Source organism: Palaemon carinicauda, chromosome 20, assembly GCF_036898095.1.
Source record: "Palaemon carinicauda isolate YSFRI2023 chromosome 20, ASM3689809v2, whole genome shotgun sequence".
Taxonomy (NCBI): domain Eukaryota; kingdom Metazoa; phylum Arthropoda; class Malacostraca; order Decapoda; family Palaemonidae; genus Palaemon; species Palaemon carinicauda.
The window spans coordinates 38,871,091-38,897,830 of NC_090744.1; the positions used below are offsets into that span (position 1 = coordinate 38,871,091).

The 26,740-nt window shown below is 43.5% G+C and overlaps 1 protein-coding gene and 1 long non-coding RNA gene across 8 annotated transcripts in view; one reads left to right on the forward strand and one right to left on the reverse strand.

The window, feature by feature from the left end:
• LOC137660288 (uncharacterized) overlaps positions 1-17,482 on the forward strand; it is a 157,855-nt gene extending 140,373 nt beyond the window's left edge. The window contains exons 3-4 of the long non-coding RNA XR_011047664.1: positions 60-281; positions 17,346-17,482. This is a non-coding gene — a long non-coding RNA (uncharacterized lncRNA). The remainder of the gene's footprint in view (positions 1-59; positions 282-17,345) is intronic.
• LOC137660286 (male-enhanced antigen 1) overlaps positions 1-26,740 on the reverse strand; it is a 55,981-nt gene that overhangs the window by 583 nt on the left and 28,658 nt on the right. For 3 of the 7 annotated variants that reach the window (XM_068395075.1, XM_068395068.1, XM_068395069.1), the window contains 2 exons: positions 17,326-17,524; positions 6,022-6,435 (listed from right to left, as the gene is read on the reverse strand). In XM_068395075.1, the coding sequence (XP_068251176.1) occupies positions 6,347-6,435; positions 17,326-17,524 (288 nt within the window). In that variant the 3' untranslated portion in view covers positions 6,022-6,346. Of the gene's footprint in view, positions 1-6,021; positions 6,436-17,095; positions 17,525-26,740 lie in introns of those variants that run through there. The other 4 variants (XM_068395071.1, XM_068395074.1, XM_068395070.1 and 1 more) reach the window with 3 other exon arrangements.

Genomic DNA, 26,740 nt, shown 5'->3' on the forward strand with positions numbered 1-26,740 from the left:
TGAAAGTCTTAAATCTTTCATATATTTGCCTGTTCCAATAATACTATCTTCTTTTGCAGGAATGATGAATGGAGAAGGATGGTGTTCTACTTGACTAACCTTTCATTTACCAGTTTTTGAGCCCAAAGCTGGAAAGGTTGTACTTAGTAGGGTGTGCCAAAGAATAGATGAAACACCTCATGAAGTTCCATGTTAGTTATGATATTGGCCAGTTTAAGAGCTTAGTAGTGAGGTTGATAAGTCTTTGGCAATTACTAGAAGAAAAAGTCATTAAGTAAAAGGTGAAAGAAAATGAAAGACATTAAAATAGATTGAAAGTTGTACAGTACTTGCACAGGTATTACTCTGTTGAATACTGTAATGTTTTGTGGGAAGAAATATTGTGAAATATTCTGTTTTTTTTTTAGATTTATATGGTTGTATTTGCTACTGGAATGATTTTCTATAAGAAGTGAAAACCATTTAGTGGTATTATGACAAAAAGATATTAATCGTATTATGATACATGCTAAAAGTGTTTGTTGGTTTGTGTTATAATTAATCAAGATATTTGTTGGGAGTTTTTGGGATTGGGAATTGGTAATTAGGTAGTTTAAGGTTAGGTAAATGGGTGGTGGTGGTTTCCTCTATGAATCTGATTGTTTAAAATACTGTATAATGTGAGTATTTGATGGAAAAACATTATTGCTAAAATACACAAGCTGAAGGTTTGGAGTAATATTTAAGATAAACTGTGAATGTATGTAATTGTATGTATATGCAAATAGGGAATGAAGTAAAGGATAAGTAGAACTGTGCTAGATTTTGGTCTATAATAACCCCAAGTCCCCTACAGTCTCATGTTTATGTAGTTAGAAAAATTCAAATTGATTAAAAAACCTTTGATTTTTATCAGGAGACTCATCTTAAGGAAGTGAAGAAGTTCCTAAAACCCATCTGGCAGGTTTACTGACCCCAAAAATGGCAGCACACTTTTATCTTGGGGAAGAGAGAAAATCAGGACTCCTGTCAAACTCCTAACAAACTGAGCATGGAGACGCTGCAGGAGATTGGTAGGCGGTCATGGAAGAACCTATATCCTTAAGATATTGTATGAATCTATGGCAGTGTGAGAAATGGGATTCTAGGTAAAAATCCCTTCAATTCAAAAGGGAAAAAAATGGAAAAAATACCCTAGAAAAACATCCTTATTGTTATCTTATGAGTGTGAACTATGACTCTAGAAAATATTGCAAACCCAAAATAAAAGTGAAAGACAATGAAGTTATTAGTAAAGTTAATGAGCATACACATAGTCCAGATCTTATAAGAAAAGAAACTTTCAAGGCATTACAAGAAATAAAAATCAGAGGTAGAGATACACAGAAAATTCAACAAAAAATTTGAGCTGTCAAGGGCAAGTCTTCCTATAGTGAGCCATTTGAGGAGGAACCTTAGACTGTGTAGGGAAAGAAACCAAAATTCCCTTCTAGAATTGCCAAACACAGAAGACCTTATTATTATCCTTCTGTGGTATAAGTGCACAAAAAATGGTAAATAATTTCTTTTGTATGATTCAGGGCCAATATATCAAAGAATTTTGATCTTTGGGACTAAAAAAAAGTTTCATATCCAGAAAAATATGACAATTGGTACATGGATGGAACATTGTCACGCCTTACTTGGGGATGAAAGCCATGAAAGTGGAGTTGTTCTTTAAAACTATAAGGGCTTATAAAACCTCTTGGTATAACAGTAAAAGCATTGCGTGGACTTTCATTAGGTTGAAAGCAGGTATTTTACATCCTTGAGGTGTTTCTGTACTCCAGGTGAGCCTACCATCCTTGATTCATCCAAATTAGTGATCCCTTGAGGTAGAGTTTGAGTGAAACTCCCTTGTTGATGCCATTGTTAACCAGCCACTTCTGTACTACAGTACTACTGAAAACAGGAGAGGGGGAATGTTGCTGGCTGTTTTACAGTGATGCTTTCGACAATTCTGGGGCAATCATTATTGTGGAAACCCAATTGACATAATATCACCAGGACAAAGGAAGTTAAAGGATGTTCTTATTGTCTAAATTCACCATGACAAAGGAAGTTACAAGGATGTTCTTATTGTCTAAATTCACCATGACAAAGGAAGTTACAAGGATGTTCTTATTGTCCAGCCGGAAGATCTTGCTTTTGCAGTGGCTACTACACGCTGTCCGACAAAAGTAGTATGTTATTAGTATAATCTAATACTTACTGCTGCTTGGCCATGTGACAGTTTCAAAAAGAACACAATTCTCCCATTGTTTTAAAAGGAAGTAAGCTGTCTTTCCTGGAGCATTGCCTCCAAGAGAGAGTGGATGAGCAATAGTTGAAATTAATCGAGAGGAGTGTCACAAACGGGAATGTACCAGACATGTGAGCAAGAATGCTAGAGGCAAAAGGCAGTCTCAAGCTCTGCTTTTTTTAACTGAAAACCAAAGCACAGATATCAAGGAGGAGATTATTTGGTCTAAAAGATAGGTATCAAGGTGTACATATCCTTCAGGTTTACCTGCCATGAAAAGTCTTAACTGCTGGCAGAGTATATGGCACTTGCCATTTCTTTGATGGCAGACCGTACAGCACTTGCCATTTCTTGTTTGCAGACCGTACGGCACTTGCCATTTCTTTGATGGCAAACTGCAGGGCACTTGCCATTTCTTTGATGGCAGACTGCATGCACTGCCATTTCTTTGATGGCAGACCGCACAGCACTTGCCATTTCTTTGATGGCAGACCGCACGGCACTTGCCATTTCTTTGATGGCAGACCGTATGGCACTTGCCATTTCTTTGATGGCAGACGGTACGGCACTTGCCATTTCTTTGATGGCAGACCGTACAGCACTTACCGTTACTTTAATGGGAATATGCCGAAGGTAGGAGAAGGATGATGGCAGCTCCTAACATCCTGATTAGTAGTGCTCCCATACCCAGCACCATAACTGCTTTCTGGGTCAAGTTTTGGTATAGTACTACTACTCCCACATAACCATGCGGAGGGATCGATCGAGGGCTAATGAGACTTGATCCAATTGGTCGTCCTATGCTTAGTGGGTTTTTTCCTTTTGTTCGGGTAGGACTTTTCCTCATTGGGAAGGCATTCACTCTTCTGAAAAGCAAGACAGAAGTCAAATATCCAGGGAATTGGAAGTAGCGCTGCGCTCTGTAATCCTACTGGTAGTGGCTGTGCTAGTCCTTTTTAACAAACTAGTACAGGTAGCAGGTGCTAATGTGTGTGCTTGTTCTTGTGAAAACTGAGCACTGGGAGATTGTGTGTGGTTGTTCTCGTGAAAACTGAGCACCTGGAGATAGTGCGGGTACTTATTCTTGTGAGAACGAAACATTGGGATCTAGCATATGTACTTGTCGTTATGAGAATGAAGCACAGGTAGCAGGTGCTCATTCTAGTGAAAACTAAACGGGTAGCGGGTGCAAGTGCGTGTACTCGGTCTTGCGAGAACTGAGCACATTAGCAAGTGTGTTGGCTCCTGTCCCGTGAGTTGACTGGTCTAATGGGGGAGGGTTTGTTCCTAGTACTCTTACTTTGCAAAAGAGGAGAGGACATACTAGCAGGCCTACCTTCCCCCAAAGGGGCGGAATGAGGCAATTGAATGCCCGTCTTGAGTTAGGGGGGATCTTTGTTGACAGCCGTGTGAGCGCAATGTGGCATCCCAGCACTTGTGTGAGTGTTAGCATCGAGAAGTCACCTGTTCCAATCCTGCAGTAAACTATCTTGAAGAATAACCGCAAAGAGACTAGTCTTGCTGGCAGAGAATACAATTAGAATGTTCCTGTGAAAATAAAACTATGGGAAAAGCAGGAGGGAAACTTGTCGCTTGTGAATGAAAGATCTCATAGCTCGCGATAGCTGTTGTTGATCATACGGAAACAAACTTTCTCCAACCTGAAAGTCAAGGAAGAATACATGAACGTATACCACAGCAAATTATCAGGGAACGGAATGTTGCCGATCAGTAATCCCTCTATGGTCATTGCCCTTGGTACGTAACGTCACTCCCATGTGTAAACTGGAAGAGATTGGCCAGGGCTGTTCTTGTCACTTGGCTGGACATACATTTCCAGTATGTGCTGTCAGTCGCACTCATGTGGGATTGATCGGTCAGCAGTGTCTTTGTCACTTGGCTGGACAAGAGGTGAGGATTGATAACCCAATAAAAACCGCTGGTAAACTGGAATGTACCATATGGACCTTTAGTGCTGGAAATAAGTGTGCATGATGATCATAGGCATAGGCAATTGTTTGCTTAGATTATTGTGAAAAAATCTTGTGCAATAAAGTTCGTGTGCTTGGAGACTAGATTATCGTGTTTGTGCTGGCTCCCATAAAGGGGGGAAACAATAATGCACATGCTGGCTCTTATGTGCATGGAGATGATTGGTTTGTGCTGTCTCTCATGCATGAAGATGTTCGTCAATGATCATGCATGTGGCGAAGAGTGTGAACATCTAAAAGTTCTGGATCGTACCAGCGATCATGCACACAGAAGGGATCAAGAGGAGATTGTGACGGTACTTGTGGACCCTCATCTCTTGAAGACCGGGAACAATAAGCAGCCCTCACATGTATGCGTGGGGAAGGTGTCCGTTGCTCGTAAAAACTAGAAGACTTGTTTGAAAAGTCAACCATCTCAGGAGAACTCGTCAGAGTAGCTTGTAGTTATCTGGGAGTTCGTGTGCGTGAAGAGATCACCTAAGCATCCATGGAGCATCCCAAGTTGGAGAGACTAAAGCATAGCATGTCACCCTGACAAGTACTGCTTGTGAATCTCGACACTTGAGGCAAGGCCCCAGAGCCTTTGAACCTCGTACCTTGACACTTCCTTAGGGGGAATGTTTTGATAAATAAAACACTACTCTTCCCATGAAACCATGAAGTGGAACCAGACAAACTCTTGAAAATTGGACTGATTGGTTGTCCTGTGATTCGTTGATTCCTTCCATGGTGGGTGCCACATCTGACGATAGTTGTGGTCTCTGAATCTGAAAATTTGGTTGTGGTCTCTGGAACTCTGCAATGTAAAACAACAGTAGCAGTGCATACTGATGTCCTCGGTACACGACTTCTCTCTCTCCTGAAAGAGAGAGATCTCTGTACAAAAAGGGGAATGGAGGGTGGCACCCTTCATCCCGACCGACGCTGTACTGCACTGCCTCCCATGCCAGGCCACAGGGAGAGAATAAAAAGCGAATGTAACTCCCATCGATCAGACTTTCTGGACTTTATAAAGAAATCTTCCATTCAAACTTCTCAGAAATTGCAGCAAAAACAAAATGGGAAGAGAACTTAAAGATCATCTTCTCTGTAGTCGTATTGGCTGATGATACTCTTTTGGGACAGGACACTACAGCCAAGGGATACATCCTTAGCACCTCCTGGGATCGGTGGGCATTGAAGGGAATAAGAAGGGCAGTGACCCCCCTCCTCCTTTACATTTGGTGGCAGTCTGAGGATGGAGGGCCACTGATGCCCAAGGAAAAACTTTCTTAGGCTCATGTCAGTCACGCACATGAAGGATAGGACAGGAACAGTATATTGGATAGTGGGAGGTAGCACAAAAACTAACACAATTAAAATTGTCTGGACCTAGTGCAAATCCAATTGTATTATCCCTCAGACACAATTGCAAGACCAAATATTCAACCTGAAAGAAAGAGCAGAAGAATAAAACTACCAGATGTGAAAGCCAAGAAGTATGTCTGTACTTTACTGAAGACCAAGTTAAAGTGAAGGTTACGCTACCTGATGGGTAGGCAGGGACTACCCGCCAACTGCTGGCTACTACTAAAACCTCATTTGAAGTTCAAATGGCTATTCTAGCTTCATTGACGTTTACTTCTAATAAAGGTCCAAGGCTTATATTAGGTATGGGAACCAATAACACTTATTCAAGTATTGGAGGTAACACCTTTTCAATTACTTTTTTGCTTGTTTTAACTGCATAACCAGGACTATATAGAATTTGCCTAATGGGTGATAAAAATATTCATTCTATGGATGCTTGTACATAATCATTGTAATAGGACACCTGAGTTATGCCATTCTTCAGCTTTCTTGACCACCATTTGCTGAAACATCTTGACAATGCTTAGTTGGTAGATGAAGATGGTTTTGCCTATCAAATACTGTTGAAGTACAATATTGTTAAAATTTTGGCTCTCCAAAAAGTACTTCATAAAAAGGAGGAAGGGATGTACAGCACACCAAATCTCTTCCCTAGTTTTCACATGGGTCAATAATGGACAATGCTATCATGTTTATGGATGGTACATTGCACTTAAATTGGGGTCATGGTGCCAGATTGCCAGTTCTACAGCAACCTGATTATTACAATCGACTTCAAAACTCCGATGTTACTGGTTTTCTTTCTTAGTAAGGGTGAGATTACTGGTTTTCTTCCTTAGCAAGGGTGAGATACAATTGGTTAATACAATGCCTTTTGATTTTAGATCATAATTCCATACAGTAATTCCTACTTCACTTGGCCCTTCTGTTATCAAGCTTCTCAGCAGGACCCCTATTTTACCTGATTATTTCCCTTTTATTTCCTTAGCTACCAATGGAAAACTCAACTTAGATCAAATGTAAGAATGAATGACAGATATATCATGTGTAAAATACCTATTAGCCAATCTTGAATAATTCTTGAGATCATATAAAGGTTAAGAGTGACAGCATAATCTGTACAGTAATGAGCTGGATATTTTTTAGTAAGTAAAGAATTGTATCTCACAGTTCAGTATTATGAAGTAAATTGAGGTTGGAGACAGGTTTACTAATACAATAAATTGCACAAAAAACTACACCTAGCCCACCCTGAAAGTTCTTTACATTACAGACCATGCCCTGAATATATCTTGATATAAGGTTTTCTAGACAAATTTGTATACAGCTGAAGAAAAATAAGACATTCTTAGATATGTATTTTTCCCAACGATACAAACCTTAGCTATTTATCTAGGGGCATTACTTTCGGCGAAGCTGAAATGACAAGTAATTTTAGTTTTATTTGTTTAGAGAGAGAGAGAGAGAGAGAGAGAGAGAGAGAGAGAGAGAGAGAGAGAGAGAGAGAGAGAGAGAGAGAGAGAGAGAGAGAGAGAGAGAGAGAGTGTATATATATATGTATGTGTGCGCTCACACCACCGAGCAAGAGGTAGTTAGTATAATGATTGTTTGTAGTGGGAAAGACTGTTGGTATAATTGAGGTTTTGTTTACTTTTTTAGCTTGGTTAGGGCTGTGGTGAATGCTTTCTCTATTTGACTGCAGCAGGAGTCAGTGGTGTCCCAAATGCTGGGTTATTTTTTTCTTTTGTTCATTGACCAGCCAGCTTGGAAGTGATTTCTTGTATAAGCGTTAGTACAGTGTTTTCATTTATCTCTCTTAGGTGCGATTGTGAATGAAAATTTATTTATCTTTGATTATACTGCGATAGTTTAGTTAGCTAGGCGTGTTCGTAAGTGTTTTTCTTTTTTCATTTGCAGGCTGTAATTCTTCCTCTGGAAAGTTTTTTTTTTTTTTTTTTTTTTTGAACTATTGTTAATGACCAGCCCTGATAATAAGTTTCGATTGCTGCTACTGCTAATGATGATGATGATGATGATGATGATGATGATGATGATGATGATGATGATGGCCACAGTCAGGGAGGATGCTGTGGCAAATTGCCAACCCAGTGTAGGCTACTGTTAACCACAGATCATGCAGCATATTTAAGTTGAAGAAGAGTTTTTGGTACTTTGTGCGAGTGTTGGTTTTAACGAGAGCTTACTCAAGTATTGTGTTTCTCTTGATTATTGGAGACAGTTTGTGTACGTACACATACCACTATATATATAAAATATTATTTATGCTATTGTCAATTTTGTCTGATTTAGTTTTAAGTTGATGATTAGTGTTAAGTGTGATTATTATTTTGATTGGTGATTTTTTTTTAGTTTTAGGAATTATAGTATTAAGGATTAATAATAACCAATATTTGAATGTTGGATTTTAGTATTAAGTGATTGTTATAGTTTTAAGGTTGTTTTGTTTTACTGTTCCCTCTGTTCAGTAGTCCAGTTGACGTAAAATTAAGGGGAAAGTTTGTGTTGTGGGATAATTTGTCTGTTTAGAGTGATCAAGGGTGTGGGGCTTGTTCTTGCAACATCCTGCCACATTATTTTGCCGCCTGAACAGGGACTGTTGAGGTGGGATTGAAATCTGGACTGTTGGACAAGGGGCAGAATAGGTTTAGGAATTAGACGTAAGACCAATGGAAATGGAAGAACAGTTACAGGTTTTAAAGGAGGAATTGCAGTTGTCTAAGGAGTGAGAGGGGAGGTGGTTGTTGGAGAATGTGAGGTTGAGTTGTGAGAATGAGGAGATGCAAAGGAAACTAAGGGAACTAAAGGGAACTGTAGAGATAGTGGAAGAGGGTGTTGAGATAAGGATGTGAGAGAATGAGAAACAAATGGAAGGTATTATGGGGCAAGTAAGGGGGATGATGAAAACTTTCATGGGTGAAGGTGCAGTCGGAGGTGTAGCTTATGCTTCGGGTAATGGGTTGATATTGGAAGAGAAGGATAGGGTAAAGTGATAATGGGGAAGGTAGTGATAGTGATATTGAAGGTAATGGGATTAGACATAGTAAGGATGGACCGAAAGGTGATAAGAAGAATGAGAAGAAAGGTAAAAGTAATGTGAAGAAGGAAAAGAAAAAAGGTCAAGATGAGAGTGAGGATGATCATGAATGGGTGAAGATGGTAAGTAAGAAAAAGGGTAAAAAGGGAATTGTTAAAGATAGGAATTTGACCGTGGAATTAGATTCATTGTATTCAAATGAGGAGGAAGAAGGCAACAAGAAGGGAGTAGCCAGTGAAGATAGTAGTGAGAATGAAGTAGAGGAAGTTTGTAAGATAGTGTTTATGAGAGAGGTACCTAGGTGGGAAAGGTTTAATGAACATAGCAGTAAGGATGTATATGACTTATAGGGAATATGAAAGGTTTTGTCACGCTAAGTATGATGATAGTAAGAGAGTTTGGGGTAGGGAGTTGGGAGAATATTTGTCAGGATATTTTTTGATGATGTATGGTGTAGGGGATGTTGAGTATGAAAGTGTGAAAAAAGAGAATAATTGAACAGGTAAAATGTATGAAAGGTAGTGTTAGGTATAAGAGTAAAAATGATTTTGATGAGGCATGAATGAATGTGGGTGAATTGATATCGATGTATGTACAGTACTGTATGTCCAGTACAGTATGTCGGTTGGAAATTTTAGCTAGAAAGAAGTATGGAGAGGAAGGAATAAATGAAAATAAGGTACAGTGATACCTCGGTAGTCGAACGACTCTAAATTCGAACAAATCGGAGTTTGACCAAAATTAGAGTAATTTTTGCTGCGGTGTTTGAACCAAAAAATCGCAACTCGAAGCCACTGTGGCAAATTGCCACCCAGCGTAGGCTACTGTTAACCACAGAGCTGTGGTAGAGTTTCTTTAAGGAGACAGTTTGGCTTTGTGTGGACTACGGTGTCTACACGCAACATATTTAAGTTTAAGAGTTTTTGGTACTTTGTGCGAATGTGTTTGTATTGGTTTTAATGACATCTTACTCGAGTTTGTGTTTCTCTTGATTATTGGAGACAGCTTCTGTGTACGTACACATAGCATTATATATATGTATATGAAATATTGTGGTTTATGCTATTATTAATTTTGTCTGATTTAGTTGTAAGTTGATGATTTTTGTTAAAATGTGATTATTATTTTAATTGGTGATTCGTTTTAGTTTTAGGAATTACAGTATTAAGGATTAATAATAACTGATATTTGAATGTTGGATTTTAGTATTCATGATTGTTATAGCTGTAAGGAAATGTGATTTTAAGGATATGCTTTATTTTACTGTTCCCTCTGTTCAGTAGTCCAGTTGACATAAAAGTAAGGGGAAAGTTTGTGTTAGGGATAATTTGTCTGTTTCGAGTGATCAAGGGTGTGGGGCTTGTTCTTGCAACATCCCCCCAAAGAGCCATTAAAATATAGCAGGGGTTAACTACCCGTACCACTAGTTAGCGGGGGATAGGGCTGGCGGGCAAGTTTGTATAAATAGCTAAGGTTTGTGTATTTAGGAAAAATACAAATTATCTACGAATTTGTCATTTGTTCCATAACTGGAATACAAACCACGCTATTTATTAGGGGAGACTCGCCCATTAGGAAGGGTGGACGTCCTTGCCAATCTGGCTATTGGCTTTACCCAGGGGGCTCCTTATCTGAGTATGAGTATGTTAGTACTCAAAATAAGGAGTCCCTGCACCTCGCTAAACCTTGCTACGCAAGGTCCGTGGCCTACGTAAGGTGTGTTTTGAGATATTTAGGAGTGTGACTGTCAAGGTTAAGTTATTCCATACCTTTAGTAGAAAAAAACTCTTGTAACCAAGACTTTTCCCAATACCACCTTGCCAGGGTATGGGGATGCAACAGTACTAGCTTAATACTAGGTACACAAGGGAGCATGGTTTACCTGCAGTGGTTTGAGGTCAGCTTATGCCGAGAACCCAGGATGCTGCTTTCCCAAAGAGAGGGGAAGATGAAGAAAAGAATAAGAACCAGTCAAACTTTTTCATTCATGCAGACTAAAACTGAGCAAGTGTCCTCAACCTTCTGCTACTTGTCCAATAAGGAGCTTCAGGTTGTGCAGCCACCACAGAACCAATAGAGATCGCATCGAGTTCCTGTGGGTCACGTCTTGCAGGAGAAAGGTTGTGAAAGTCATCTGGAACATTCACACCCTTGCTTGTAGAACCTGCATCACAGAGTAATCTGCTTAGAAGAGCCAGGGGCATAGCTATGCCCCTGACATCGTGGGTTGATGTGTTGGATGAGGATTTGGATTCAAGAGTGTAATTGATGACTGTGTATCTAGCAGAGATGATAATTCGGTGATCCTACTCGTGTCTCTCCCAGTGCTGACGACATGAGAAGGGACCCGGGTGGGCTGTTGCCGTTCTCTTGAGGCAAGAGCCTCAAACTTCACCATGGGTACAGTAACATGATCTGGACCTTCAGTTATTGAGTGGAGACTTATTGTCTAGGATCCGTTACCTCTGGAGACTGTCTGGCAACAAACTCAGGGACGAAACTGAACATTGCCTTTCACCCTTTTCATGAAAGGGCGATGTTGAGAGAGAGACCATGAAGTTCCTTGACTCGTTTGGCCGCTGTCAAAGTGTGTAGGAACACTGTCTTTTAATTCAGGGGAAAATTTGTTGCCTGGTGAAGTGGATCGTAGGGAGGTCTCTTAAGAGACCGGAGAACTCGAACCATGTTCCGAGAGGGAGGTCTCTTAAGAGACCGGAGAACTCGAACCATGTTCCGAGAGGGAGGTCTCAATTCCGACTGGCAAGTTTCTAAATCTGCAAGAGTTAGGAAAGATCTAGCGATGAGGGGATGTTCCTTCCTTTCAGTTTGAAGGAGAGGCTCAAGGTTGAGTGATCGTCTTTACCTTCTGAAATTGAAAAGGGGGTCTTTTCCTCCTGCATATACTCAAGGATTCCGCTATTGCTGGAATAGAGGTATCAAGTTGAGAGATACACTTTCCCATGACACCAACCTCAGAAGACATTATACGTTGCCCAGTAGACTGATGCTGAGGAATTCCTCTGATATCCAGACAACCTGTTTGCAACTTATTGCGAGGAACTTCTCTTGAGAGAGGAGGTACTGGGTAGTCTCCAGGTGTACAATCATAATGAAGCTATAGCTTGTGGTAGATGTCGAAGTGTGGTTGTCTGTGAAGTGGAGAGGGTTCTCTTGGAGGCTCTATCAGGAGCTGTAGAAGGTTTGGAGACCGTTCTGCATAATCCCATAGTGGAGCAACGAGAGCCCTTTAGAGGGTGACTGATGTTCTAGCCTTGTTGAGCACCCTTCTCTTCCGACAAAAACAGGGACGAGATGTAAACATAGTTGTTGTACCAACCGTTGTTGTCATGCTTCTTGCCAACCATTGTTAGCATGCTTCTTGCCAGAGCGCCTTGGGGAGCAGCGGAAGTCTGAGGTTCAGGGGTGTTGCGAACAGATCCATAGTTGGAGAACCCCGTAAAGTCAGGACTTAGTGAACAGATCCATGGTTGGAAAACCCTTATCTCGGATGCTGTGCACAGATAGTCGGTGAGCACATTCCTCTAGTCTGGAATGAAGCAGGCTTATACTAGTACCAAGCAGACTTCGGCCCATCTTGGTATTTATACTGTTAGATGGGAAGAGGCTGCGAGCAAGTTACTTCTTGCTTGTTGATGTGATGTGAGCCCCTATGTCGTATTGTCGCTCATCACACCACTGAGTGGCCCCTTAGGAACTAATGAGGCTGTTGATGGATCGGAAAGTTGGCCTTCATATCTTAAGGGATTTAAGTGAAAGTACTTTTGGACTCTAGCCAGAGGTCATGTGGCGCAGCACTATGGTCCCTCCTACCTTCTTTTGATGTGTCTAAGCACAGCATCAAGTCCAAGGGGTGGGGAAGGATGAGAAGGTTATACCACTCCGTAGTTTCTCAACTGACACCCATCCGTTGAGGTTTGTCCAAGCTTCTAGTCCTATGGTAATCACAATATTTGAGGTATCAAAGGCCTGATTCTAATCAGACTCAAACCGCCACTGGAGAGAACGAATCATGAGGCGGACGTTGGAAGCTAGACAGGCCACGGATGATAGGCATCTGAGGAAGAGTAGTCAACCTGGGCCGAGTGTTCTTCTCGTCGTAAGAAAGGGTCTTATGACTTTTCTAAGCCTTATTATCCTGTCTTTGATAAGAAGGTTTTGTGGGGATTGGTGTCTAGAATCATTCCCAGATATACCAGTCTTCTGAGAGAGAAGTAGGGAGGACTTCCAAAGGTTTACCATGATGACCCGATCTTGGTAAAAAGGCTTTAGAACTTCCAGTGCTAACGAAAGGTTGCCACCGAGTCTACTAGGGTCAGTCATCCAGAAACGGAGGAGATGGACGCCGATCCTGTGAGCCCAGGATGGGTGCTGTGGAAAGACTAAACCACTGTGCCCTGAACTGGAGTTTCGTGTTTGTCTAGACAATCTCCGATATTTCCTAGAAGATGGATGGTTTGGGCCTGGAAGTATGCGTCTCTTAGTTCCAGCGCGCACATGAAGAACTGTGGTATTATCCCTTATCCGAACTTCAACATGGTGTGGACATCGACCCAAAGGGACAGTGCCTAGCGGATCCTTTCGCATGGAAGATTGTTGACGCTGGGGTCTTGACTCGTGGAGGAAAGTATGGGATGCGATATCCTGTGTAAGGATTCTTCCCTGGGAGAGAACTCCATTAATTGATAGAAGTGGGTAAGGCAACGCTTGACCCTACTTATGCTCCCTGACGGGATTGATGCTATTCCTTAGAACAGCATCGGTCTGGCGAATGTTAATCAATGGTTAATGACTGGGTATCGTGTCTATTGTGCAGTTGGAGAGTGCTCGCGAGTAGTCACCTGTCGACAAGCCGCTGATAGGGGCTCTTGATTGCCTGCTGATCGCTTTAGTGGATTGGTGTGACGGCAAACAGCGAGTAGCGCATTGTTTACCTTCCAATCTAGCGAACCACAGGGAGAAGTTACTAAGTAAGTCTGAGTGACGAACTGCTGGTGAACGGCGATCTGTGAGCCGAAGATGGTAACTGAAAGACAGACGAATGGTGTCAGGTCAGTCAGCAAAGGAAGGTTGGCGATTAATGAGTTGACGATCGGCTTGGAGAACCCTGAGAAACAGCAGAATGGTTTAATGATCGTTAGTTGGTGATCGGTGAGCCATTGACGATCAGAGCTAGATTGAGGACTGGTGATCAACGAACTAGAGATCAGAAAGCTGACGATTGGCTGGTAGGAGATCAGCGAACTGAGGTCAATGATCGAAGGACAAGCTGGCAATCGGCGATCTAGTATCAGCAAGCTGATGACGATTATCAACTAGCAATCGGAGATCATTAGCAATTGGCGCGACTGGAGGTCAACGATCAGAGAAAGATGAGCAGGCTATTGTCGATCGGTGAGCTAGCGATCAGCAAACGGTGATCTGGCGATCAGTTGGTTGATGATTTCTCATTGTTGGAAGACGAGCTAGAAATCGGCGGACTAGTGAACCACAGTTGAGCTAATGATTGGCGATCTGTGATAGGCCATTTGCAATGTCCAGATCGTGTTTGCTGACAGTGATACTATCAAAACCTCCTGAAGAGAAAGGAACCAAGGGTACCCTATGAGGAGTCTCAAACGGTGGTAGATGCGGTTGATCTGCCTTGGAAGATGGAATCTTTGGGATCTTGAACCCTTCTGTGCAGCCTCTACCCTCTTTTCCCGGCTGTAATGCGTTTGCGGGGAGGGGAATGAGGCAATGGTGCCCTGTCAAAAAGTTTTCCCTTTGCTTTTTGCTTCTCGTGCGAGTGCGCAGGAGAGCACTAGTGTGTTGGCAATCCGGAGAGCGCTGGTACGCAGGAAAGTGCTGGTGCGTAGGTGAGCGCTGGCACATTGGCGTGCACTGGATCTGCGAACGCAAGTGTACAGTAAGGCACTGTGTCTCTAGAATGCGCAGGAGTGTGTTGCTGCGCAGTAAGATGCTGCGCAAGGTGTTACAGTGTCTCCTTAGAATGGGCAGGAGAGTGCTGGTGTGCAGTTCAGCGTTGCGCAGGAGGTTGCTGTAGAGCAGATACTGGAGAATGCAGGTGAGCACTGGCGAGCTGGAGGTTGCAAAAAAGCTGGTGAAAACTTTGGCACTGGAATGCACTGATGCGCAGGGAGCACTGGCGCGCAGAACAGAGCTAGTGCTAGTGCCCAGGAGAGCACTGTCGTGCAGGAGTGTGTTGGTGAGCTGAAGACTGAGGTTGCGCAGGACCATGCTGTGGTTTTGGTGAGCACTGACCATGCTGTGGTTTTGGTGAGCACTGACAGGATGATCAGGAGAAGGCTGTAAGTCAGATGAACCCCTGAAGCTTTGTAGAGCATCGACGAGCTGGAGAGCACTGGCACTCTGGAAAGGGTGAAAGAGCAGGCTGGTGCTGACGAGATGTTGGCGACCGCTGATGCACTGCAAGCCGCTGGCGTGCTGGAGAGCGTTGGCTCATAGCTGCATGCTTAGGTATGGCCTCAAGAGGCTGTACCGGGGCAGGATCGGCGACAGCAGGTTGGCAGGTCAGCTGGTAGGATGATCGGGAACCGGGATGTGCGCTTTGGAAGGGTGAACATCCACCAATGGAAATTGCAAACTATCCACAGAAGAGTCTAGGACTGAATTCTGAGGACTAGCTGCAGCGTCGTCAGGGGAAGGTCCAGAACAGATGATGAACCTGAGGGCCGGTGGATCAGCAAGCTGACCTTCAGCAGTAGCAATCCTCTGAAGAGGAGTCACTATGAGTGGCCACTCTTGTGAACGAGAGAGGTGATCACTTCGCAGGAGAGACTTGCCTAAGACTATACTCCGCCCTCGAAGGAAGAGAGACTCGGTAAGAGGGTAGCATTGTCTAGGCGAAGACAGCAACAGCATTCGGAGACGATGAAGTGATGAAGATCCAGGGAAATTCTCCCTTGAAAGGGAGTAACAACCCCACACCTGGGGAGGAAAACTCTCCCTCTGAAGGGAAAGTAGTCCAACCCCTGGAGGCCAACCTCCTGCTAGCGCTCTTAAGATGATCTACCAAGAGTGCTGTTTGAGAAGTGTAGCTGGAGCTAGTTCCTCAAAGATGAAGTGCTGATCAGGTGCCGCCCCGGGCGAACTTCTGAGGAGAAGGGATGACGCCCTCAGAGGGCCATCAGTGACAGCAAATTCCTCAGGCATGAACGAAACAGCTTTGCTTCGTTGGCTCTCAGTCGAACAAAGAAGAACTGCATCGCTAACCGAGGAAAAATAAAAAATATTATGTAACAAAAAAAACTCCCTCGGGAGGAACACCTAGTCCACGATGGGAAAGGAGATCACCGAGGGATCAAACGTCAAAGAAGAATTGCGCCGTCCCTTCCCCGGGCGACATCGACGGGAGAAGGAGAGCTGAGAGTAACTGTAATAAAACAAGAACTACAATTATATAAATCCGCAAAAAATATTCACCAATAGGAAGAACCACTGATCCTCCGAAGCGAAATGTTCTCCGCGGAGAAGCTGGAAAGTTAAATTACAAACAATTATAACTCCACATAAATAATTAAGAAAAACAATCTTAAGTGTAACCTAACCCGCCAACGGGAAAGCTGCTCCCCCCCCCATTAGTATATTTTCGTAAGCCCGTGAAAGGTGAACAGCCTTGAGAACGAAGTCAATCTCTGAAAGGACACACTCCCTTCCCTCAGTAATCTATATGTTCCCCGTGGAAAAGGAAAAAGCAAAGACAATAGTTGAACGAGGAGGGTCCAAACGATGACTTCCCCTGCAGCAGCAGCAGAGTCGACGGGAAGACCAATGGAAAAGGGGGGGGGGGGGTTGGAGAGTTCGGAAGGGAAGGTTCCCCAGGCCTTGTGCAAGAGTAGTGAGAACCTGCTGTATACGTTATCACACGCGCAGCACAAACACTGAAGAGGAAACTTACAACATATCTATATATATATATATATATATACACAAACATTAAAACAATGTTTTCATATATATTAGAAAAAAAATTAAGACAAAAATTAATGCTTGTCCAAAATAGGCGAGGAGGAAGAGCGGGTAACAACCGGTCTCCATCTGAGCCAAAAGTAAAATCGGCTAAATTACCCGTGTGTGAGCGGGAGCGAGCTACACCCCCTCACCCCCGCTAACTAGCAGTATGGGTATGTTAGCTCTCGTTAAATTTTAATGGCTCGTTTTCAGCTTCGCCGAAAGTAATACCCCTAAAGAAATAGCGTAGGTTTGTATACCAGTTATGGAACAAATCTACTTTTGCCAGCTTCCCCATAAAGAATGATTAAAACCAAGTCTTTTATATGTAAAGAATTAATGTAAAAAATTAACATTTGGAGGGAAATACTCTTTTCACAAATAACTCAATGTGCTTGGGGTTATACTGTAGTAACATAAAAAAATTTTCAGTCAATACTGTAATTGAATGGTTTAAAAAGGCATCTTACGCTAACAATCTCAGCAAATTCTTGTACAGTATAGTATAACTCTAAACATTTTCAATACTGTACTACAGGTATTTGTAGTAATGGTATAATCCCATACAAACTTCTAATATAAGAAACTGATATAAAATCTTTCATAACAAACCTTGAGGTTTCATAGCATAACTGTTTTTTCCAATCCTTACTGTGACTCTTTTCGAGACAATATACCTGCTATTTGATTTTTCCAGTCTTCATCCGAGATATTCTGAGCCCATGGAGGGATGGCTGACTGAGGTAATGTAAAAGAAGCCATGACTGATTTGATTTCTTCAACCTTATTACCATCCAAAGTTAGACGATCTTCTTGGGGAGAGTTCCAAATACCAGCTCGCTCTGCCGACTCTTCCTGTCTACTCTGTCGTAAATTCTATAACATTAAAACATTTTGTAAATAATTTTTAATGATTGATGAAACAGTATAAAGCAATGCTAAAATATAATTTACACAATATTCAGTTCTGTTCTTTATTTCCTATTTAAGAAACTATGCCCACCCATGTCATTCAGTTTGCTTTACTGTACTGGAAACAACAATACAGTACTCCTAAAGCTTCTTGATGATACAGTATGGAAGTATTTAAAAAGAACCACAGGAAATATCTCAGATCAGACATAAGAAACATTTCCTCAAGGTCTTTACTATGAAAATAATGGGATAAAATATTAAAAATGTGAAGGATGATAAAAACTCCTGATTCTTAAGGATTTGTTCCAATGACTGGTTCATATGTATCTAGACTAATGAGAAATGAAAGCCAGTTTTTGGCAGAATTCTAAAATTTGTTCTCAGCTTATGAATTGATAATGATAACTAACCAACAGACGTGTAAATGTGAGCTAGGTGCACAGAAACTGTAAGAATATAAACAAGGAAAAATTGGAGAGAAATTAATTATGTTATTTTTATTAGTAAAATAAATTTTTGAATATACTTACCCGATAATCATGTAGCTGTCAACTCCGTTGCCCGACAGAATTCTATGGAGGGATACGCCAGCTATCACAATACTAGAAGGGGGTGTACTTACCAGCGCCACCTGTGGCCAGGTACTATAGTACTTCTTGTTGACACCTCCTCAATTTTTCCTCGGTCCACTGGTTCTCTATGGGGAGGAAGGGAGGGTCGATTAAATCATGATTATCGGGTAAGTATATTCAAAAATTTATTTTACTAATAAAAATAACATTTTTCAATATTAAACTTACCCGATAATCATGTAGCTGATTCACACCCAGGGGGGTGGGTGAAAACCAGTGTACAAGATTAAAGGATAGCTAAGTATCCCATATTTCATATAACAGTTATCTCAAATAACAATGAAATAATAAGTACCTGGTAAGGAAGTCGAATTGAACCGTTACTCTGCCTCTTTTTTAAGTTCGTCTTCCTTACTGAGCGCAGCGTTCCTCTTGGAGGCTGAATCAACTCAAAGGTGCTAAAGTATATAGGGTTGCAACCCCTACTAAAGGACCTCTACACAACCTCTAACCCAGGCGCTTCTCAAGAATGAATCGACCACCCGCCAAATCAAAAGGATGCGGAAGGCTTCTTAGCCTACCGTAACAACCATAAAAACAACAATAAAAGCATTCAAGAGAAAGGTTAAAAAAAAAGGTTATGGGATTAAGGGAATGTAGTGGCTGAGCCCTCACCTACTACTGCACTCGCTGCTACGAATGGTCCCAGGGTGTAGCAGTTCTCGTAAAGAGACTGGACATCTTTAAGATAAAATGATGCAAACACTGACTTGCTCCTCCAATAGGTTGCATCCATTATGCTCTGCAGAGAACGGTTTTTATTAAAGGCCATCGAAGTAGCTACGGCTCTTACTTCGTGGGTCCTTACCTTCAGCAATGCAAGGTCTTCCTCCTTTAAGTGAGAATGGGCTTCTCTAATCAGAAGCCTTATATAATACGAAACCCCGTTCTTGGACATGGGCCTCGACGGTTTCTTGATGGCACACCATAAGGCTTCTGACTGTCCTCGAATAGGTTTAGACCTCTTAAGATAATACTTGAGAGCTCTGACAGGGCAAAGAACTCTCTCTAGTTCGTTACCTACCATGTTGGAGAGGCTAGGTATTTCAAACGATCTAGGCCAAGGACGTGAAGGAAGTTCGTTCTTTGCTAGGAATCCGAGCTGAAAAGAACATGTTGCAGATTCGGTCGTGAAACCAATGTTCTTGCTGAAGGCATGAACCTCACTGACTCTCTTAGCTGTTGCAAGGCAGACGAGAAAAAGAGTCTTGAGGGTAAGGTCCTTGAAGGAAGCTGACTGGAGAGGTTCGAACCTAGGTGACATAAGGAACCTTAAGACTACGTCTAGGTTCCAGCCTGGAGTGGATAGACGACGCTCTTTAGACGTCTCAAAAGACTTAAGGATGTCTTGAAGGTCCTTGTTGGAAGAAAGGTCCAAACCTCTGTGGCGGAGAACTGAAGCCAACATACTCCTATACCCTTTAATCGTAGGGGCTGAAAGGGATCTCTCATTCCTAAGATGTAAAAGGAAGTCAGCTATTTGGGTCACAGAGGTATTGGTAGAGGATATTGAATTGGCTCTACACCAGCTCCGGAAGACTTCCCACTTAGATTGGTAGACTCTACGAGTGGAAACCCTTCTTGCTCTGGCAATCGCACTGGCTGCCTCCTTCGAAAAGCCTCTAGCTCTAGCGAATCTTTCGACAGTCTGAAGGCAGTCAGCCGAAGAGCGTGGAGGTTTGGGTGCAACCTGTCTACGTGAGGTTGACGTAGAAGGTCCACTCTTAGAGGTAGAGTCCTGGGGATGTCGACTAGCCATTGAAGTACCTCTGTGAACCATTCTCTTGCAGGCCAAAGGGGAGCAACCAGCGTCAGCCGTGTCCCTTCGTGCGAGATGAATTTCTGCAGAACTTTGTTTATTATCTTGAACGGTGGGAATGCGTAAAGGTCGAGATGGGACCAGTTCAGTAGAAAAGCATCCACATGAACTGCTGCAGGGTCTGGAACTGGGGAACAGTACAGCGGAAGTCTCTTGGTTATGGAGGTGGCAAACAGATCTATGGTAGGTTGACCCCACAAGGTCCAAAGTCTGTTGCACACACTCTTGTGGAGGGTCCATTCCGTGGGGATGACCTGGTTCCTTCTGCTTAGGCGATCTGCTGAGACGTTCATATTGCCCTGAATGAACCTCGTGACCAAAGTGAGGTTTAGACCTCTTGACCAAATGAGGAGGTCCCTTGCGATCTCGTATAGGCTCCTCGAATGGGTCCCTCCTTGCTTGGAGATGTAAGCCAAGGCTGTGGTGTTGTCTGAGTTCACCTCCACCACTTTGCCTAGCAGGAGGGACTTGAAGTTCAGCAGGGCTAAATGAACTGCTAGTAGCTCCTTGCAGTTGATGTGGAGCATTCCCTGTTCCTCGTTCCACGTTCCCGAGCATTCCCGTCCGTTCAAGGTCGCACCCCAGCCCGAGTCCGATGCATCTGAGAAGAGATGAAGATTGGGGGTCTGAATAGCCAACGATAGGCCCTCCCTGAGAAGGAGATTGTTCTTCCACCACAAGAGAGTGGTCTTCATCTCTTGGGTGATTGGGATAGAGACTGCTTCGAGAGTCGAACCCTTGTCCCAATGAGCTGCAAGATGGAATTGAAGAGGGCGGAGGTGAAGTCTCCCTAGCTCGACGAACAGGGCCAGTGATGAAAGGGTCCCTGTGAGACTCATCCACTGTCTCACCGAGCAACTGCTCCTCTTCAGCATGCTCATGATGCACTCTAGGGCTTGGCTTATCCTGGGGGCCGATGGAAAAGCCCGAAAATCCTGACTCCGAATCTCCATTCCCAGGTACACAATGGATTGGGAGGGAATGAGCTGAGACTTTTCTATGTTGACTAACAGACCCAGTTCTCTGATTAAGTCCAAAGTCCAGTTGAGACTCTCCAGACAGCGACGACTCGTGGAGGCTCTCAACAGCCAGTCGTCTAAGTAGAGGGAGGCTCTGATGTCCGATAAGTGGAGGAATTTTGCTATGTTCCTCATCAGATGAGTGAACACCATAGGAGCTGTGCTTAGGCCAAAACACAGGGCTTGGAATTGGTAGACAACCTTTCCAAAAACGAATCTCAGGAAAGGTTGGGAGTCTGGATGAATAGGAACGTGAAAGTAGGCATCTTTCAAGTCCAACGAGACCATCCAGTCCTCCTGCCTGACCGCTGCTAGGACCGACTTCGTCGTCTCCATCGTGAACGTCTGCTTGGTGACATACGCGTTGAGCGCGCTGACGTCCAGCACCGGTCTCCAACCTCCTGTCTTCTTGGCCACTAGAAAGAGACGGTTGTAGAAGCCCGGGGATTGATGGTCCCGGACTATAACCACTGCCTTCTTCTGCACAAGTAGCGATACCTCCTGGTGCAACGCTAGCCTCTTGTCCTCTTCTTTGTAGTTGGGAGAGAGGTTGATGGGAGATGTGGTCAGAGGTGGTTTGAGGCAGAATGGAATCCTGTAACCCTCCCTCAGCCAACTGACAGACTGGGCGTCTGCACCTCTCTTTTCCCAGGCTTGCCAGAAGCTCTTGAGTCTGGCTCCTACTGCTGTCTGGAGATGCGGAGAGTCAGTTTTTTCCTTTAGAGGCCTTGGAGCCTTTCCTAGACTTGCTCCTGGAAGAGTCTGGACGGGAGCTTCCTCGGCTGGGGGCTCTACCACGAAAGGGCGGTATGAACCTCGTAGCAGGGGTATCAGCCACTGGGGAGCGATAAGTCCTGGGGACTGAGGTAGCAACCTTAGACTTACGAGCCGATGAGGCTACAAGATCATGTGTGTCCTTTTGTATCAGGGCAGCAGACAAGTCCTTAACCAGCTCTTCGGGGAAGAGGAACTTCGAGAGCGGAGCGAAAAGGAGTTGTGACCTTTGACAAGGTGTAATGCTGGAGGAAAGGAAGGTACACAGTTGTTCCCTTTTCTTCAGAACCCCTGATACAAACATCGACGCAAGCTCACCAGATCCATCTCTAATGGCCTTATCCATGCAGGACATTAATAGCATGGCAGAATCCTTGTCTGCAGGGGAGGTCTTCTTGCTGAGGGCTCCCAGGCACCAGTCTAGAAAGTTGAACATCTCAAATGCTCTAAATACGCCCTTCAGTAAGTGATCAAGGTCTGAGAAGGTCCAGCAAACCTTAGAGCGCCTCATTGCAGTTCTCCGAGGCGAGTCTACCAGACTTGAGAAGTCAGCCTGGGCAGAGGCAGGTACTCCCAAGCCTGGTGCCTCTCCTGTGGCATACCAAACGCTCGCTTTCGAAGTGAGCTTAGTCGGAGGAAACATGAAAGAAGTTTTGCCAAGGTGTTGCTTAGTCTGCAGCCACTCCCCTAAGATCCTTAACGCTCTCTTAGAGGACCTTGCTAGGACTAGCTTAGTATAGGTGGACTTAGCTGGCTGTATGCCCAGCGAAAACTCAGATGGTGGAGAGCGGGGGATAGCAGAGACAAAGTGGTCTGGGTAAACCTCCCTAAGCAGAGCCAAGACCTTACGAAAGTCAATAGACTGTGGAGAAGGCTTGGATTCATCCACGTCTGACGAGGGATCCAGGTGTGCCGCCTCATCATCAGACGCCTCATCACCAGAGTGTAGCGGAGAGATCGGACAAGTATGCTGAACAGCAGAGTCCGAACGAGTAGGAACAACAATATTAGAGGTTTCCTCTTCAAGAATCTGTTGAGGGAAAACCTGAGGCTCAGACTGCAAAGGCTGAACAAAAGACGAAGCAGAAGGAAGGCGCATGGGTGGAGGAGGCTGACTCCTGGCATGAGTGGCTGAACCCAAGGGTTGCGCTTGCTGAGCAGTTGGCGGAAGCGGAGTAGCAAGTTCCTGTTCCTGCGGTGTGAGCGGAGCGTGATGAGGTAGAGGCTGCGCAGAACGTGGTAAATGTCTCGCAAGCTGAGGCTCCTGAGGCGCAAGGCTAAGGTGTGTTGGTGCTTGCCTTGTGGAGGGTTGAGCTCGCTGCAGCGAGAGCTGAGGAGACTGACTCATGGATGGGAGAGGTTGTTGTACCTCAACCGAGTGTTGCAACACTGGTGGAGCAGCAAGTGGAAGCGGAGGAAGAGAGGTATAATCCTCCTGATCCCATTGTAGAGGTTGCCTTAAGGAAGGCGGAGGCTGTACACCACTGGGAACAGCAAACACAGAACGTGGCTCAACATCGTACGCCTGGCAGGTGGTACTGCGATCAGGCGGAGCGAGCGCAGGCGGAGCGGGCGCAGGCGGAGAGAGTGCAGGCGGAGGCGGAGGCGCAACATTCTCAGCCCGACACTCACGCATCAAGTCCGAAAGCTGTGCTTGCATGAACTGAAGTAGAGTCCACTTGGGGTCGGCAGAAACTACAGTAGGCTGAGGTAAAGCCTTAACAGTAGAGCTCTGTTGTGGCAGAACCTTACTCCTCTTGGGCGGAGTGCAGTCGACTGAAGACTGCGGCGAGTCAGAGCTGAGCCAATGACTGCAGCCCGGCTGAGCACTCGCGGACTGGACTCTGCGTTTAAGTGGTCTCGAGACCTGAGTCCAACGTTTCTTCCCTGACAATTGATCAGCGGACGAGAAAAAGACGGGCTCAATCGTCTGCAGGTGGGAGTGACGGTCTTTGGAAGACACGCCCGCAACCACCGAGGATACTTCTGTGCGCCGATCAAGGCCTGCCGAACCCTTATGCCCTTCGACATTGCTTCTCCCCTGGGCTTGGGAGCTTGCAAGAGGTCCCGGACTGGGAGGACGACTGGCTCGCACAGAAGTATCCTCACGCACCACACTGACACTGACACTAGCACTTGGCACTGCACTGACACTAGCACTCGTCACAGCACTGGCACTAATTCCACCCACTGCACTCTTGACCTTAAGTTCCTTGACTTCGGCCATAAGAGACTTATGATCACTTACCACTGACTCTACTTTATCGCCTAAGGCCTGAATAGCACGCAAAACAACAGACATATCAGGCTGAGGGCAAATAGTAGGTTCGGGGGTAGCCACTACAGGGGTAGGAAAAGGTAGGGGATCATGAGGTGAGGAAAAAAGTGAAGAGTGAGAAGAACTCCTCCTAACTCTACCTCTCTCTAACTTAGTTGAATATTTCAAAAGACGGACAAATTCAAGTTCCGAAAGTCCGGCGCATTCCTCACATCGATTTTCTAACTGACAGGGCCTGTCCCTACAGTCAGAACAAGCGGTGTGAGGATCTACCGAGGCCTTCGGAATACGCCTATTACAAGACCTACATCGTCTATGGGAGGGGGCTTGCGAAATGTCAGACATCTTGAATCCAAAGAGTTAGCCAAGGGGGGTTCCAAAATCAAGCAAAAGATCGTTAACCGTTAATCAGGACTATATAAAAGCTATCTAGCTAATATAAGAAGGTTTCCAGTAAAGCGACAGCCGAAATCTGAGAGAATACTTCACCAATTAGCCGTGAAAATACTCGAAGATCATAAGCGTATCCCAGAACGTCTTGCCGGAAGCACGACAGAGGAAAAATTGAAGAGGTGTCAACAAGAAGTACTATAGTACCTGGCCACAGGTGGCGCTGGTAAGTACACCCCCTTCTAGTATTGTGATAGCTGGCGTATCCCTCCATAGAATTCTGTCGGGCAACGGAGTTGACAGCTACATGATTATCGGGTAAGTTTAATATTGAAAATGCAAGTTTCACAGGAATAGTGAAAAAGCTTTTTAGTGCTTGGATTGGAGTGACAAAATTTGAACCATATGACCCAGGGTTGGCCCTTAGGTGGATACTCGGTGCTGAAATGCCACTGGGAGATGTTCACACTTACAATTTAAATAAAAAGTTTAGAGGTTGGACAGAAATATAGAAATGAGAAGTGGATGATATTCATCCACTTATCAGTTCTATTTCATTATGAGTTTAAAAGACTTCATTGAAACTGGTTAAAGTTATCAAAGTTAAGGCCAGGAAGAGAATGGTAAAAAGGATAAAAATTATAACAATAGAAATCTGCTTTGAATATCATTAAAATTCATCATAAAATCACTGGTTACATTTTTCAAGCTGACATAAATAAGTTACTGCCTATAATAGCTTCTCAAATCAAACTAATGAGGAACTGATAAAACCAAATTTTTTACAGTATAGGTAATTTATATTTTCCTAGCTTTACAAACCAGAATTCCTTGAAATATAATTTTTTTTTTTTCAAATATTTCATATTTTTCCTAGCTATACAAAGCTCAGTCCATTAAATAGATACATGGTTTCAGCAGAGCCGGAATGTCATTTGAAATCGTTCAAGAGGTAGTTAACGACAGATGTAGAGCGTGGGTGAGAATCCCCGCGCCTCCCCACCTGTTGGAGGCTCTTCCTTTTTTACTTTTTGGCTCCTGAGACGGATGGTCAAAATGGGAATTTTACACATCTTTCTGAGCTCTAAAGTAAGAAGTCTAAAAGGAATTAAGTTTAGATTTAGGTTGGGAGTTAGGATTTATTATTATTATTATTACTAGCCAAGCTACAACCCTACTTGAAAAAGCAAGATGCTGTAAGCCCAAGGGCTCCAATAGGGATAAATAGCCCAGTGAGGAAAGGAAATAAGGAAATATATAAATGATGAGAACAAATTAACAATAAATCATTCTAAAAACAGTAACAACATCAAAACAGGTGTCATATATAAACTATAAAAAGACTTATGTCAGCCTGTTCAACATAAAAACATTTGCTGCAACTTGAACTTTTGAAGTTCTACCATTTCAACTACCTGATTAGGAAGATCATTCCACAACTTGGTCACAGCTGGAATAAAACTTCTAGAATACTGTGTAGTATTGAGTCTCACGATGGAGAAGGCCTGGCTATTAGAATTAACTGCATGCCTATTATTACGAACAGGATGGAACTGTCCAGGAAGATCTGAATGTAAAGGTTCATCAGAATTATGAAAAATCTTATGCAACATGCATAATGAACTAATTGAACGACGGTGCCAAAGATTAATATATAGATCAGGATTAAGAAATTTAATAGCCGATGAGAATCAGCAGCAGAAAACCAGACAGGAAAACAATACTCAAAACAAGGTAGAATGAAAGAATTAAAACACTTCTTCAGAATAGATTAATCACCGAAAATTAAGAACTGCGGAATACAATTTTTAGGAGGCATCAGAAATTATGATTTTACCATAGCTTCTACTAAAGGGGATGGCAGTCTGGAATAATATACCTGAAATATGATGAATATCGGTTTGGTATATATTACAGCCCCCTCCCCCTTAACAAAGGAGGGTGGGGGAGATATTTCTCTCAATTCTAAAGAGGGTGGTTTACCGGCATCAGTCAGATCCAGCGAGTAACCCTTCGACTGCTCCATTCCAAATAGAGGTACAGAAAGGAAGAAGTGCTAGTCATTATCATTATTACTAGATAAGCTACAACCCTAGTTGGAAAAGCAGTATGTTATAAAACCAGGGGCTCCAAACAGAAAAAAATAATCCAGTAAGGATAGAAAATAAGATATAAACTATATAAGTAGTAAGAGACCACAGGGGTAACTTCAAAAGAAACCACAACACTCGGAAACACTGTCAAGGAGGAGGAGGAGGGTATGTT